General features: G+C 32.5%; 1 protein-coding gene across 3 annotated transcripts in view; it reads right to left on the bottom strand.

Moving 5' to 3' along the window:
* Cbs (Cystathionine beta-synthase) overlaps positions 1 to 16,997 on the bottom strand; it is a 47,909-nt gene that overhangs the window by 20,680 nt on the left and 10,232 nt on the right. The window contains exons 1-5 of one of the 3 annotated variants that reach the window (XM_076469222.1): positions 15,620 to 15,767; positions 14,141 to 14,297; positions 11,843 to 11,949; positions 5,576 to 5,642; positions 4,557 to 4,691 (exon numbers count right to left, since the gene is read on the bottom strand). In XM_076469222.1, the coding sequence (XP_076325337.1) occupies positions 4,557 to 4,691; position 5,576 (136 nt within the window). In that variant the 5' untranslated portion in view covers positions 5,577 to 5,642; positions 11,843 to 11,949; positions 14,141 to 14,297; positions 15,620 to 15,767. Of the gene's footprint in view, positions 1 to 4,556; positions 4,692 to 5,575; positions 5,643 to 11,842; positions 11,950 to 14,140; positions 14,298 to 15,619; positions 15,834 to 16,997 lie in introns of those variants that run through there. The other 2 variants (XM_076469220.1, XM_076469221.1) reach the window with 2 other exon arrangements.

The following is a 16,997-nucleotide window of genomic DNA, read 5'->3' as shown; positions in this document are numbered from 1 at the left end:
GTCAATTTAAAATTGGTGATGCTTTACTTTAATTTTATATCTCTTATAACCTTTATGATCTCACCTGTTTTGTTTTTTTTACTTGTAGCCACCCTTTTCTTTATATAAAATGTTTATCTTGAATATTTAAAAATTTTCCATGTTTGATACATATCTCCAAATAATTCACAACAAACAATTCTTGTCCCATCCCTTAAAATTTGTTTTTTTGAAATTTGTAACCAAAATATCATTATTTCTTATCTCAATTTACAGCAAAACATCAAACCGAATAGAACAATGATCCCTTGCACCTAGATATCTCCCACCTTCTACCTTCTCAACACTTTCTATGTTAGAAGTTAACACTAAATTTAAAATAACAGTTTCTAGTAGGTTCCTTGACCAACTGGCAAAAAAATAAATCTTGAATAGTCTCAAAAAAACTTTTCTACCTCATGGTTTGACTTTAGCATTTCCCAATTTATATGTCCGAAATCATATTCATCCATAATTATGACTTCATTAACAATTGGAATCTTAATCTCACCAAACAAAGTTTCTCACTACTTTCATAAGTATCATTTGATGGTCTGTAACAAATTCTCAGTAAAAGTCTTTTCCCTTTACATTCACTAACAGAATCCCAGATGGATTCAATCTCCTTGCTATTATCTTTGATATTCTCAACTTCAAAAGGATACAACTCACATTTTACACTCTTGCTTTAGTATTCTATCCCTATTAAATAACCTATTTCAAATACATTTCTCTCATCAAAGCACCTACATCTAACCAGTTATTCCTACCAATACCCTAAAGTATTTATTATATTTATTATACTTCCTGCATTACAATAGTAACAATTAAGCCTATTCTTAAAACTACCACTATATTCATTTCCTATGAGTAACTTTTTTTTTACATCCTATTTCTTTGTATTTAGATTTTCCTGACCCTCACCATTGTCCTGGTTTTAAACTTCCCTTACAGCTGAGTTAATAGCTGTTGGAAACAAGTCAGCTCCTACCCTATTTAAATATAAACTGTCCTTTCCAAAAAATTCCCTTCTTTATTAAACTAATCCCACAAGTTCAAGCATCCAACCCATTCGTCCCTACATAATAACCTTAACTTATCATTCAGGTCCACTTACCTACTTGCAATTCCATTCCAAGAGTTAATTCTGGACAGTATCTCTGACACAATTAAATTAGTGCCCTTTTTTAAAAATGCCTTTATTGACCCTTTGTATTTATTAATTAGCTCCTCTGACCTACCATCGCATATACCATTAGCCCCTACATATACCACAAAACTGCATCTCTGCCAGTCCCCTTTATTATATCACTTGCTCTGCCAGTTATACAGGGTGTTCAGAAAGTCACTGTGCACTTGTATATTTATTAACAGACATGTTTCAATATAGAATACAGGAGGTAAATATGAATAACAATTATAAACAATGTTGAAAGTGACCCCCGTTGGCATCAATACAGGCTTGGATCCTTCTTATTTTGTTTCTAAACACTGCTATCAGTTGCTGGCTTGAAATAGACTGAATAAATGCTGTTTTCGCTACTTTCAAAACTGCACAGTGACTTTCTGAACACCCTGTATCTTCTATTTGTGCCCCTGAGTAGCATAATCTGATACTTTCATCCTTATTTACCCTACAGACTATTCTATCCATACACCTTGCCAATGAATCATCTTTAAACTACCTCAACATCCACAACCTTCTGTTTTCTTTCCCTCCAATAATTCCTCATCTACAAAACCCAAGGGCTGAAAGCTGCTCCTCAGAATAAAAAACTCGTAATAAGTAAATTAACTACTTTTTATTCTAATAATACTGTTATTAACTTCCTGAAAGTTAATGTTAACTGATATATCCCTTGTTTGTAAAAGCTTAACATCCAACTGAAATCCTGCTACCATTTCCCATTGTCTACATTTATATTTATCTACTGATCCTACTTTAATTAGTACAACCTCTGACCTACAAACTTTAAATAAAAGTTGCACATCGTCATTACTAGCTTCCTTAAAAGTGCATGCAAGCCAAGTTTTCAAATAAAACCTAACAAACAGAGAGTACTTAACCCCTACACCAGTCTTAAACATTGCATTTGTAATCTGATATTGAATAATAAATACCACTAGCCTACTGTATTGCTAACAATGTTAAGAATCAAATATATTACAGTTTTATTATGACTACTTTATGTTCAGACTAAAGTAACAACGTTTATACTAAATAGAACAGCAACATACATATGCAGAAAAAAATCTGGTATTAATTTTGGGAAGGGGGAAATAGCTTGAAATCTGTTAAAAACATTAGAGGCAAGAAGATATTATTACACATCTCACTTATATTTCACATCTCTGGATGCTAATTCTCTGAATAGTTTCCCACTTAATCACTTGAATAACAAGAAACTGATGTACTAACTCAAATTATAATGAAATTTTGTCACTCAACATGATTAAATATTGTTTGTCAGAATAAACATTACTAAAAGAAAAATATTTTATTATGTATACATAATTAAAGCAGAAAAGAGTGTGTATTGTACACATGACCATGCTTCATTAATTTTAACATCAATAAAGTTGTCAATGAGATACTATAATAGCTGTAAAAAGTTTATAATTAAAACCAAACAAAACTAATTCTGACAGATAATTTTAAAAATGGAAATACAATAATAAGACTGTCTCAACTCATCTGAGTACTTTACTTCTGTACCATTTCAATTTTAAGGTTAGAGAAGGCAAATAAGACCCTGATGGTAAAGAAGAAACAGTTCCACAATGTCAGTCTCATAGTACATGTTATTATTAATGCACGTGTATGTGTGTGTTATTATTGAAGGATGAAATAAACCACTATGTAGCTATCAAGTAAAAAATAAAACAGGACTGCTACTTAAACAGTGGTATAGGAGTAACAGAGAGGGATTCCTACTTATAAAGTGGCTAATAGATATGGATTCCTGATTATACAGTGATATTGCAGTTAATAGAGATGGATTCCTACTTACAGTGATTCTGACTTATACAGTACTATATAAGTTAAAAGAGATAGATTCCTACTTATACAGTGGTATAGAAGATAAAAGGCAGGGATTCTGACTTATAAGTAGTATATGGGTTAACAGAGATGCATTCCTCCTTATACAATGGTATAGGGGTTAATAGAGATGGATTCCTACTTATAAGTAGTATATGGGTTAACAGAGATGCATTCCTCCTTATACAGTGGTATAGGGGTTAACAGAGATGCATTCCTCCTTATACAGTGGTATAGGGGTTAAAAGAGATGGATTTCTACTTGTACAGTGATACAATGGTTACTAGAGATGGATTCCTACTTATACAGTGGTATTGGGGTTAAATGAAGAGGATTCCTACTTGCACAGTAGTATAGAGGATAAAAGGCAGGGATTCTGACTTATACAGTGGTATAGGGGTTAATAGAGATGGATTCCTACTTGTTCAGTGATATAATGGTTACTCGAGATGGATTCCTACTTATACAGTGGTATTGGGGTTAAATGAAGAGGATTCCTACTTGCACAGTAGTATAGAGGATAAAAGGCAGGGATTCTGACTTATACAGTGGTATAGGGGTTAATAGAGATGGATTCCTACTTGTACAGTGATATAATGGTTACTAGAGATGGATTCCTAGTTATACAGTGGTATTGGGGTTAAATGAAGAGGATTCCTACTTGCACAGTAGTATAGAAGATAAAAGGCAGGGATTCTGACTTATACAGTAGTATACGGGTTAAAAGAAATGCATTCCTAGTTATAGTGGTACAGGGGTTAATGGAGATAGATTCCTACTTATACAGTGGTACAGGGGTTAATGGAGATGGAGTCACACTTATACAGTGATATAGGGATTAATGGAGATGGATTCCTAGTTATACAGTGGTATAGGGGTGTAGGAGTTAAAAGACTGTTTTTATTTGTGAACTAAGTACAATAACGGAAACATTATTTTTTTTTTTTCAAATTAGGGCTAATAAATAAAAGCAATAATGTTTCAGAAGATATGATGAACAGTTATGACAACCTAATAAGAAAAAACATTATCATTGTGTCTTACTCATTAAAATATGTGAACAGTGCAATTTTCGACATAATTACACCAATGCACAAAGTCATAACTGCCTTTCTATTTTCAACTGCACTAAATTGGTTGACCTAAAAGTTTTTGCTTCATATAAGAATTGTTGTGAACTTTTCTTTAGAGTGCTAAACACATGAAAATTGTGAGTCATCATTTAACAACCACAACAGAAGAGTTGAAGATTTCGTTATTTATTTGAATTCTTACTGTGAACTTGTAAGGTTAACCATCACTTCTAATGAGTTTCTAACCTCAAATTGTTGGGAAAATCAAAAATAATCTCAAAAAAAATTGTTCAAAACAGTTCTGTCAAAGAATTACAATAAACTTTATAGAAAAGTTTCAATAAATTGTCCTCTTTTGTTTGTTTTTTTACAACTATAGCTCATTTGTACTTTAAGAGCATAAAGTAAAAAATTATATAACATACCAGTGTTTCCTGACGTTGGTTCAATCAAAACTGAGTCTGGTTTGAGCCGACCTAACTGCTCAGCCTCTTCGACCATTCTTAAACCTATCCTGTCTTTTACACTTCCACCTGCGTTAAAGAACTCACACTTGGCCACTGAAAAAAATAATAAAAAAAAAATCAGATAACAATTTGCCATCTTATATAAAAGTTTGCCTTTTCACTACTGAAATACAACTTAGAAACATAATGCATTTATAAAACATTTTGTTATGACCTAAAAATAAAAGGCAGAAAATTAACAGGTTTAAGTTACTAATACAAAGTTTTAAACCCATGACTGTAGTCTGTTTATTATAAAATCTTGTACACCTGAATTTAAACAATTTCTGGTCAACCAATTTTGAAATTATTGTACTTGGAGAAAAATAAAATTAATTAATTAATTTAACATTATTTAGGAACATGGTTAGAAACATTTCATATCTAGTGAATACTTTAATCACAGAATTCCAAGTAGTTCAAACACATATAGCAAAATTACTGTATAGTTAGTATTGCTGTAACACATTCTACTGTTTATTTGGTTCTTTAAAAATATTTGGTAAATATATATAGTGAAGTCCAGTCCATGCAATGATAATGATGTAATTTATTTCTTTAGTATTTGCTTCAGGCAACATACACTTTGACACAAGTTGTAGGTGTAGGCTCAGTGATGTTTCTAATTTCAACAAAGACTGCAATATTAATATTACCGATGTCTCACTAAAAATATGAAATAAAAGATTTCTTTACTAATGAAATGAGTAACATGATAATTCACAATCTGATACTGAATATAAATACTTATTGAATTCTCAATAATTTGTTATTTATGACTCACTATTTATCACTAACTGGTTACTTTTATTTAAAAATATAATACTCTTGACTCTAGATACTGCCCAAAATCATTAGGTTCTTAATGTCATTGAAATTATCAGTTCTCTCCAAACACAAAGTGAAACATTAAAATTATAACTCAAAAAATACTTCACTTTACAAACATGAATTCCTTAGTTGACAAAACACCAATAACAAATCCAGGTAGAGACGCGATGTAACCTAAGAAGAGTTGTTACTTTAGAAAACATTCTCAGGGTCATCAGTGGAGGAAAAAAAAATATACTGAACATGGTGAGAGATAAAACAGTGTGAGATAAGTACTACAGCATAATGAGCATGGTGAATGATGAAACACTGTAAGATAAGTACTACATTATACTGGACATGGAGAATGATAAAACAGTGTGAGATAAGTACTACATTATACTGGACATGGTGAATGATAAAACAGTGTAAAATAAGTACTACATTATACTGGACATGGAGAATGATGAAACACTGTAAGATAAGTATTACAGTATACTGAACATGGAGAATTATAAAACAGTGTGAGATAAGTACTACATTATACTGGACATGGTGAATGATGAAACACTGTAAGATAAGTATTACAGTATACTGGACATGGAGAATGATAAAACAGTGTGAGATAAGTACTACATTATACTGGACATGGTGAATGATGAAACACTAAGATAAGTACTACATTATACTGGACATGGAGAATGATAAAACAGTGTGAGATAAGTACTACATTATACTGGACATGGAGAATGATGAAACACTGTAAGATAAGTATTACAGTATACTGAACATGGAGAATGATAAAACAGTGTGAGATAAGTACTACATTATACTGGACATGGTGAATGATGAAACACTGTAAGATAAGTACTACATTATACTGGACATGGAGAATGATAAAACAGTGTGAGATAAGTACTACATTATACTGGACATGGTGAATGATAAAACAGTGTAAAATAAGTACTACATTATACTGGACATGGAGAATGATGAAACACTGTAAGATAAGTATTACAGTATACTGAACATGGAGAATGATAAAACAGTGTGAGATAAGTACTACATTATACTGGACATGGTGAATGATAAAACAGTGTGAGATAAGTACTACATTATACTGGACATGGAGAATGATAAAACAGTGTGAGATAAGTACTACATTATACTGGACATGGAGAATGATAAAACAGTGTGAGATAAGTACTACATTATACTGGACATGGAGAATGATAAAACAGTGTGAGATAAGTACTACATTATACTGGACATGGAAAATGATAAAACAGTGTAAGATAAGTACTACATTATACTGGACATGGTGAATAATAAAACAGTGTGAGATAAGTACTACATTATACTGGACATGGAGAATGATAAAACAGTGTAAGATAAGTACTACAGTATACTGGACATGGTGAATGATAAAACAGTGTAAGATAAGTACTACATTATACTGGACATGGTGAATGATAAAACAGTGTGAGATAAGTACTACATTATACTGGACATGGAGAATGATAAAACAGTGTGAGATAAGTACTACATTATACTGGACATGGAAAATGATAAAACAGTGTAAAATAAGTACTACAGTATACTGGACATGGAGAATGATAAAACAGTGTGAGATAAGTACTACATTATACTGGACATGGTGAATGATAAAACAGTGTGAGATAAGTACTACATTATACTGGACATGGAGAATGATAAAACAGTGTGAGATAAGTACTACATTATACTGGACATGGAGAATGATAAAACAGTGTGAGATAAGTACTACATTATACTGGACATGGAAAATGATAAAACAGTGTAAAATAAGTACTACATTATACTGGACATGGTGAATGATAAAACAGTGTAAGATAAGTACTACATTATACTGGACATGGTGAATGATAAAACAGTGTAAGATAAGTACTACATTATACTGGACATGGTGAATGATAAAACAGTGTAAGATAAGTACTACATTATACTGGACATGGTGAATGATAAAACAGTGTAAGATAAGTACTACAGTATACTGGACATGGAGAATGATAAAACAGTGTGAGATAAGTACTACATTATACTGGACATGGTGAATGATAAAACAGTGTGAGATAAGTACTACAGTATACTGGACATGGTGAATGATAAAACAGTGTGAGATAAGTACTACATTATACTGGACATAGTGAATAATAAAACAGTGCGAGATAAGTACTACAGTATACTGGACATGGTGAATGATAAAACAGTGTAAGATAAGTACTACAGTATACTGGACATGGAGAATGATAAAACAGTGTGAGATAAGTACTACATTATACTGGACATAGTGAATAATAAAACAGTGTAAGATAAGTACTACATTATACTGGACATGGTGAATGATAAAACAGTGCGAGATAAGTACTACATTATACTGGACATGGTGAATGATAAAACAGTGTGAGATAAGTTCTACAGTATACTGGATATGGTGAATGATAAAACACTGTAAGATACAGTAATGCAAAAAAATTACGACACCCTATGAAAGCTTGTGTATTATTGTAACATTTTTGGATATATAGATATTTAATCTCAATTTTAACAATACTGAGAGATTATAGAAATATAACTAAACAATTAAAACTGAAGAAAAGACTTTTCAAGATCTTGTGTAAATGTAATTCTACAAAAATCATATTCTAACTGAGGAAAAAGTTAGGACACCTTACCCCCTAATAGCTAGTGTTACCCCCTTTGGCTGAAATAACTGCAGTGAGATGCTTCTTGTAGCCATCTAACAGTCTCTGACATCGGTCTGAAGAAAGTTTGTCCCATTCCTCAATGCAGAATTCTGTCAGCTGCGAGATGTTTGAGGGGTTTCTTGCACGTACAGCCAGTTTCAAGTCAGCCCACAGCATCTCAATGGGATTAAGATCTGGGCTTTGACTCGGCCATCCCAGGACTCTCCATTTCTTAGTTTTCAGCCAGTCCTTGGTGGATTTACTGGTATGTTTTGGGTCATTGTCGTGTTGCAGGGTCCGGTTCCACTTCAGCTTTAATTTTCGTACAGATGGTTTCACATGATCCTCAAGCATCCTCTGATACACAGTAGTATTCATGGTGGATTCTATGATTGTGAGCTGTCCAGGTCCTGCTGCAGCAAAGCAGCCCCAAACCATGACACTTCCACCTCCATGCTTCACAGTTGGTATGAGGTTCTGTTCATGAAATGCTGTATTTGGTTTATGCCATACATGTCCTCTGTTCTGGTGTCCAAAGACCATTATTCCAGAAGTCCTAGTCTTTGTCAACATTCACTCTGGCCTTGATGTTTCTCTTAGAGAGAAAATGTTTCCTCCTTGCACACCTCCCATGCAAATTAAACTTGTGCAGTCTCTTTCTGATTGTAGAGGCATGTACTTTCACATCAACAGTAGCCAGAGCCTGCTGTTGGTCCTGTGATGACATGTTAGGGTGTTTGGAGACCTCTTTTAGCATCTTGTGGTCTGCTCTCAGGGTAAACTTGCTTGGACGACCAGATCTGGGCATGTTGGCAGTTGTTTTGGATCTTTTTAAATCCCTTACCAGACTCATAAGCAACTACAATTTTCTTTCTGAAGGCCTCAGACAGCTCTTTTGCTCTCACCATGGTGCTCACTCTCACTTCAACAGTCAGGAGCACACTAAACTAAATGTCTGAGGTTTAAATAGGGCAAGCCTCATTCACAATGCTGAGTAACTATCTTCTAATCATGTGCACCTGGTGTGATACAACTGTGTGCGAGTTGAGCCATTTTACGTGGGTGTAAATGTGAGGGTGTCCTAACTTTTTCCTCAGTTAGAATATGCATTTTTGTAGAATTACATTTTACAGAAGATCTTGAAAAGTCTTTTCTTCAGTTTTAATTGTTTAGTAATATTACTTTAATCTCTCAGTATTGTTACAATTGAGATTATATATCTATTTATCCACAATTTTTACAAAAATACACAGGCTTTCATAGGGTGTCCTAATTTTTTCACACGACTAAGTAATACAGTATACTGGACATGCAGAATGATAAAACAGTGTAAGATAAGTACTACAGTATACTGGACATGGTGAATGATAAAACATTGTAAGATAAGTACCAGTTTGACAGGTAGTTTACCTAAGATAATAATAGAGAATGATATAAAATGTTTTGAATAAACATTTCCAAGACTCAAATACAGGGTGTTCAGAAAGTCACTGTGCACTTATAGACGTATATTATTAGAATACTGCACAGTGACTTTCCAAACACCCTGTGCATCTAGTTAGAGTTGTAACATTGGAGTGTATTTGTAACAATGTTCATGGAAGATAAAGTGATTTGGGAAAAGAAGAATCACAACTATTTAAACATTTGTTTAACTGGTACACGCGTACATAGAACCACAAGTAGTCAAACAGTAGTTTGATTGGTACACGCGTACATAGAACCACAAGTAGTCAAACAGTAGTTTGATTGGTACCCGCGTACATAGAACCACAAGTAGTCAAACAGTAGTTTGATTGGTACACGCAGCATTAGAACCACAAGTAGTCAAACAGTAGTTTGATTGGTACACGCATACATAGAACCACAAGTAGTCAAACAGTAGTTTGATTGGTACATGCGTACATAGAACCACAAGTAGTCAAACAGTAGTTTGATTGGTACACGCGTACATAGAACCACAAGTAGTCAAACAGTAGTTTGATTGGTACACGAACCACAAGTAGTCAAACAGTAGTTTGATTGGTACCAGAACCACAAGTAGTCAAACAGTAGTTTGATTGGTACACGCGTACATAGAACCACAAGTAGTCAAACAGTAGTTTGATTGGTACACGCGTACATAGAACCACAAGTAGTCAAACAGTAGTTTGATTGGTACATCGCGTACATAGAACCACAAGTAGTCAAACAGTAATCAGTGATGACGAGAAACCCACTTGTTGAGAAATTTATATGCAAAAACGGCTCGTTCGCTCTTCTATGTAAAGTGTTTTAAAACTTTTGTTCGCTCTTCTATGTAAAGTGTTTTAAAACGTTCGCTCTTCTATGTAAAGTGTTTTCTCAGCCCAAACGAGCGGTTTTTGCATATAAATTAGTCAAACAGTAGTTTAATTGGTACATGTGTACATAGAACCACAACTAGTTAAACAGTAGTTTAATTGGTTCATGTGCATGCAACAACATTATCTCAATCTGAGAAACTCTAGGTAAAATATTTAACCACATTAGGAGAAGATCCTTTCACCTTTGTTACATGTGAAGTAAATTCTACAGTTGTTTTTGCAGAGCAGCAAAGAATTGGTAGAGTCAACAATTATAGTCAGTCAGTCTTCTTTGTGAACCTTTATCAGCAATGTTTTTAATATACAAACTTAATAATTAACGAACATCAAATTAAAAGTCAGGAAGGAACTCAGAACAATACACAAGTCTATTACAAGGATGTAGCTTGGAGAAACATAACAAACTTTGACTTCTCCAGAAGTTGAGTTTATATACATTGTAAAGACTTTAACAACAGCCAATTTTATTACAGAAGTTTTAATACTGTTTGTTGATATTATTGACTAATATATAAAGGAATCTTTAGTTGTATTGTCAGTTACAGTGATTAAATTATAAATATTTGGTCCACATGTATTAAACTTATCTAACAAGTGTCTTCTTTTCTTCTCCAAAACTGTTTCTCAGTTTTCATGCAAGCTTCTTCCCATTAGTAACTCATGTGCTTCCACAACTTGTACATTACTGGTATTTTAATAAATACTATTGTAATTGATTGTACCAGCTGGCAATGAGTTACAGAATTTCTAAAGCTTAAGTATAATTAAGGAAGAATATATACTAAATCTTAGAACTGTATTTGATCTTTGCAGTCTATTTACATTGTAGTGTAGAAACTAAGCACTTATAGTTTGTGTAATTATTACAGATAATGAAATCTGAGTACTTTCAAACAATGTTGTTTCTTTTTATTTTTTAATAACTAAATCAATAAATGATATTAACACTCAGAAACAAATGAATGACATTCTCTTTTAATTCACAGAAAAACAATACTTTTCATTAATTTAAGTGTATAATGTCGTAAAAAGATAATAAAAATATCCAAGGTTAAAACATTTATCATTCAATCTGCCTTGTCTTGCTGAATTCATGATCTTTTAACAAGACTCTTTTCTCTTTATTAGAAAGTTGTCAATGCTCATAAGTTAGTGTGACAATTTTAAAATATCTAAAGTTAATATATTGTGTTACCACTTACAGTCATTTTCTATGAACAGAGCTTCAAAACCTGTCTGAAAATTCACTATAATGAATAAAGTGAATAGACGTTACATATTTTTTCGAACCTGTAATCTAATTTACATATACATATGCACTTACAGACTTCACACTTTAGTCCATGCTGAGAAGGAATCTTGTTTAGTCGAATCATTGGAGTATTTCCAACATGATACAGAATATTGGGCAATATTTTTGGCAGAGGTTTTCTATAAAAGAACAATAAAACAAGTAGAGAAAAAGTGCTATATTTTATCTAAACCAGTACATAAACCGATTTATACAAACAATTGTAGTAGGAATAGAAATATAATTCCACAAATAAAGAAGAAACTGTCAAAATGCAAATGCTGGGAAACTGCTCTTTCAAATCCATTTATTTGTCCAAAAGCAATTAAAATTAGCACTACAAAAGCAATAACAATCTTAATACAATACAAAAATAAATTGGTGAAGCAAGAATAACTTTGAACTTTAGTCTTATTACAGAGTTTTTTGTTTTTTTGTATATATGATTTATCAATAATTAATTGAATAATAAATTAAAAGGTTGTATGGAACAAATTTGAGAAAATGTTTTTAAACAAGTTGCTATTAATTTAAGATAGGCATGTTCATAAAATGAGATAAAGACGTAATTAGTTTACTGGAGTAGAAAATGAAGGGTAAATGGTAGAACTTTAAGAGGCTTAAATTAAAAGGTGATAAAAGATATATACAGCAACAGGAAAGCTTCAATTAAATAAAAAAATATTAGGAAACTGAAAAGGGTTTATGAGAAAAAAGCTAAGAAAATTAAAACAGTGAGAATAATTTCTTTATGTTATAGATAAACAAAGTGTTCAAATGAGGATTGAACCCTTAAAGGATACTGACAGCAAGGTTTTGTTCAACACCAGGAGGTAAATGGCTGGGCTGTTTAAAGATGGTAATGACAAGGTTTTGCTGAATACTGAGAAATGTAGCTGAGCCCATAAAGGATGATGATGGCAAGGTTTTGTGAAATCTATCATAAATGTCAACAAACGTGGATTCAAATAAAATCTTACCTTGCAAACTGACTATCTTTTCCCAGTAATGTTAATTGCACTATTTGCTAACCTGAAGATGACCTAAGAAGGTCAAAACGTTGTTCTCTACTCTATTAGTAAAAGTGTTAATACTCATACTAGCAGTCCTGAAATACAATGTTAATTGCAGTCTGAACAACAGAAAGGATGTGGTCTTGAGATACTTAGAATTTCAAAAAGAAACTTTTGATAAGATACCACACAAAGGATTATTTAAGAAACTGAAACTGGTAGAAGTTTAGAAGAGACTATATGACTGTAAGGTGATTTGATGAGAGAAAACAAAATAATTGCAGTTAATAAAGTCAAACTAAACCATTGTTACTAGATGAGTGTCTCAGGAGTGGGTGCTTGAGCCTTGATTTTTTAGATATTTACATTAATAATATTGAAAGGCTATTATTCTGAATAAGTAAAGTTAGTGGATGGCATCAGACTCTTGGATATTTCTAGTTGTACTGAAGACGTGGTACTACAGTACAACTTCAGTCACTTCTCTGGTTGGAAAAATATTTGTTAAATAGCTTTAATTACAACAAGCACAAAGTAATCCATCTGGGTCATAATAATTTGGATCACATCAGCATATAGATGGTAACAAATTCAAAAATTTGAATGGAAAAACTGGCATAGTGGTGCAACAAGAGACTGAATCCCAAGCCACAGTCCTCTGTTGCTACTAGCTACATCCTGAAGATGACACAAGTTTAAGATTTGGAAAAGAAAGGCAAGGCTCCAGTTAAGTCAGTTTCTTTTGTAACACATTGACTGGCCTGTGGAATGAGCTGCTCTCAGCAATAGTGAAGGTCACAATATTTATAAAGGAGAATTCACAATTCCTGAAAAATAAAGGGTGAGTTTAATATTTTACTTTTTCCTCAAGGATATACAAGTAGAGTCTTGAAGGAAAAAGACTTCTTGTTGTCTTTATTTTATATTACAAGTAGAGGGTATATTCTTCACGTTTCCAAATTAAAATTCAAACCTGAATCTTAATCTGGAATGGAAATGTTTGTTCTTAGGTTAAAATCTGGAAATTACTTTATGCAAATTTCTTTCAAGTATTCCTTCCATCAGTATTAATGAATTTCTAGATAACTTTAATAACAATAAACTTATAAATGTTGTTATTCTACATGAAAACTACAAACCAACTTGAATAAGAAATAATTCTTAATTTAGAGTTTTTAACAATGTTAGGATCACTACCCTTAAATATGTGAAAAACTGATATATATACACACACACACACAGAGCAAACACACACACACACACACTTACAGAATTAAATTTCAAATTGCTGTAATAGAAAGAGCAAAAAAAAAAATACCTTTCAACATGATGGTGGGGTGAAGTTGCAGAATCAATTCCCAAATGCCAAGTGCATTTGCTTGGTAAGTCAGGGCGAACTAAATTTACGAAGTCAATGCTCCTACTTCTTGACTTGGTTGGTGATGGGGGCATGTTGTCAGAACTGTCTAAGTTTTCTGCGAGGTGGAAAATATTACATTTGATAAAAATTAAAAACATCTATTTCAAGCAGTTTTATAAAACACATTACCAACTGTAATGTACAGTTAGAAGTACAAGGTTTTCTAGGTTCCTTAACACCTTTTACGAGCTTGCAAAACTTTAACAATCTTTGGCAATTATAAGCACTTTAAATGCACACTATTGTTTTTATCCTGCAATATACAGTCATTATATTTACAAATAATAATGACAACAATTTAGAACAACCACTTGATAAACAGGCAAATTTTTCTCTTGAATTCTTTGTGCAAGGGTGGGGTGGGGGTCAAAGTGCACATGCCATGACCTTATACAAAGTGCCATTCAACATAATATTATGTATTTTATGTCAAAATTATCAGCTATTCATTTCATCTTATACTGGTGATTTAATGACAGTTCATAGCCAAAGAGAGTAAATACTACATATTATATACAGGAATACTGAAAATGCTGTATATATGCATTTCATATGTTCTAAAAGTTTTGCAAATTCAATATGTACATACATTAGAATTAACCTTAAAAAAAAACTGTTAAAAAAGGCAAAGATGAATAGATTCAGTTACATTATTACTACTGAAAATGCTATTGAATTTATAAAATTAGAATGATGACTTGTAGTAATTTACTTTTAGTTTAAATCTCCGTTAAAAAAAAAGTCTGAAAGTTGCAAAGTCACTGTGGATAATTTTACTGTCTGTATATGATACGTACTAATAAATGCATATATTAAAATGTTTTAATATCCAGTTACACCAACCATTACTGTACCTAAATTATATCCAGATGCTTTGCAGATGTAAAGATTAAACAGTTTTTTACTTTTTTTTTAACGTAAAATACTAAGTTACTTAAGTTTTACTTTTTTTTACGCCGCTATATCATGATGCGGGTCCGCCTTTCACTTTAATTTTATTTTCCATCTGGCACGTACGTACACAACTAAAAAATATTTTCCTATTAAATTTTTTGGTAGAAATTAATTGTTTCTAGCTGATAATTAAGAAACACTTAGTAGCAACGTATGTATTATGAATACAAATGAATCACCATATATAATCAAACTAAAATATCTAAAGAAACAAATACGTTTGGTAATTACAGATAAAACGAAATATGGTACTAGTACTACGGTATAAATCGCTGTAATAAATGGTTGAAATCGTCACATTATGAGTGAAACTCCATAATTCATTAATTGCCAAATTGGGGAAAACAATGTCAACTACTAGTAACATTTAAAACTAACTTATGAACATTATAGAGATGCTCAAATTTATAAAAATTGCATTACCTTGATTTGTGCTCATCTCTCTTATTATATAGAATTCGACACAGAGTTTGAGAGTCAACCTTCAGTTTACAAATGTAGCGGTATTATCGTGTATCATACGGCAATAAATTAAAAACATGCATCAAACACGACAACCAAATCGCTTTCTGAAACATGTACGCATATTGCAACGAACTTTTTAAAGGCTTGTTACGCCACCACCTGCATCTCTGAGAAGCTCAGAACGGGTTGAACATGCTTAATAACAGAGCAACATGGATGAAGTATATATGCAAAAACGGCTCGTTTGGGTTGAGAAAATATTTTACATAGAAGAGCGAACAACGTTTCGACCTTCTTTGGTCGTCGTCAGGTTCGTTGGTAAATATGTCTCCAGCCAACCATAGATGGGTTTAAATACGAATAATAATTTTATTAATTAGCTGTAGACTATGTACTGGTTGTGAAGGCAAGTAGTTCAGAACGGGTTTTATTGCATCACAGGCCTACAAATTGTATGTTTGTTCTTGTGATTCTCGTGTTCTTACCAATCGAATTACATAATTAGGCCTAGATGTAGGCTTTTTCAGTAGCCGAAATGTGCATCTTTAATACAGGCGTACTTCTAACTTTTTCTATCTGAGCGATAGTTCGTTAAGTATCAGTCAGTAGGCCTAAGTATACATACAAGTATCGTAGCAACAAGATTACTCTGTGACTGCATGTTTACAGCTTTCAGGTTCACGTAATCAGAGATTACCAATTTGCAAATTGAACAGTCCACATAAATTGTTGCAAAAATCATCCTACCCCCCATCGCGTGTACAAAATCTACGCTCCTGCGTGGGGGAGTTATAAGATGTTCATTTCCAACTGTTCATTGGTAATAAAGAAGCCTAAGAGTTGGCGTTGCGTGGTGGTGATAACTAACTTCCTTCCCTCTAGTCTTTCATTGCTAAATTAGGTACGGCTAGCGCAGATAGCCCTCGCGTAGCTTTGTGCAACATTCAACAACGAAACAAGCATTTATTGATGTACTTTAGTACGATCCCCGAAAATGTTTTGTTTCAAGAAAAAATTAAAATGACCTCGTTTATTTTGATGAGTGAACAAACTAGCACGTGGCTTTTGACAAAATGTGGTGAAAGTAATTAAAAACTTATTTGTATGCCTTCAAATTACTTTGTTATATTAAATTATTAAAAAAAATTATAACTAAGTTAATTTTTATGAAGTCATTGTGATAACAGATCATCAAAGCCAATAATTACCAGTTATATCATATTATCACCAAGTAAGTATATTTAAAGGCCTATTACTATTATTAATATTTGTTTCAATCTTAATCAGTTATGGGAAAAGTTTTGGTAAAAAATGCTTTGCAGAGTCATTTAACAAA

The sequence above is a fragment of the Tachypleus tridentatus genome, chromosome 12, assembly GCF_004210375.1.
Source record: "Tachypleus tridentatus isolate NWPU-2018 chromosome 12, ASM421037v1, whole genome shotgun sequence".
Taxonomy (NCBI): Eukaryota; Metazoa; Arthropoda; class Merostomata; order Xiphosura; family Limulidae; genus Tachypleus; species Tachypleus tridentatus.
Note: the sequence above shows the minus strand (reverse complement) of the source record. Positions and strands in the feature narration are given on the sequence as shown.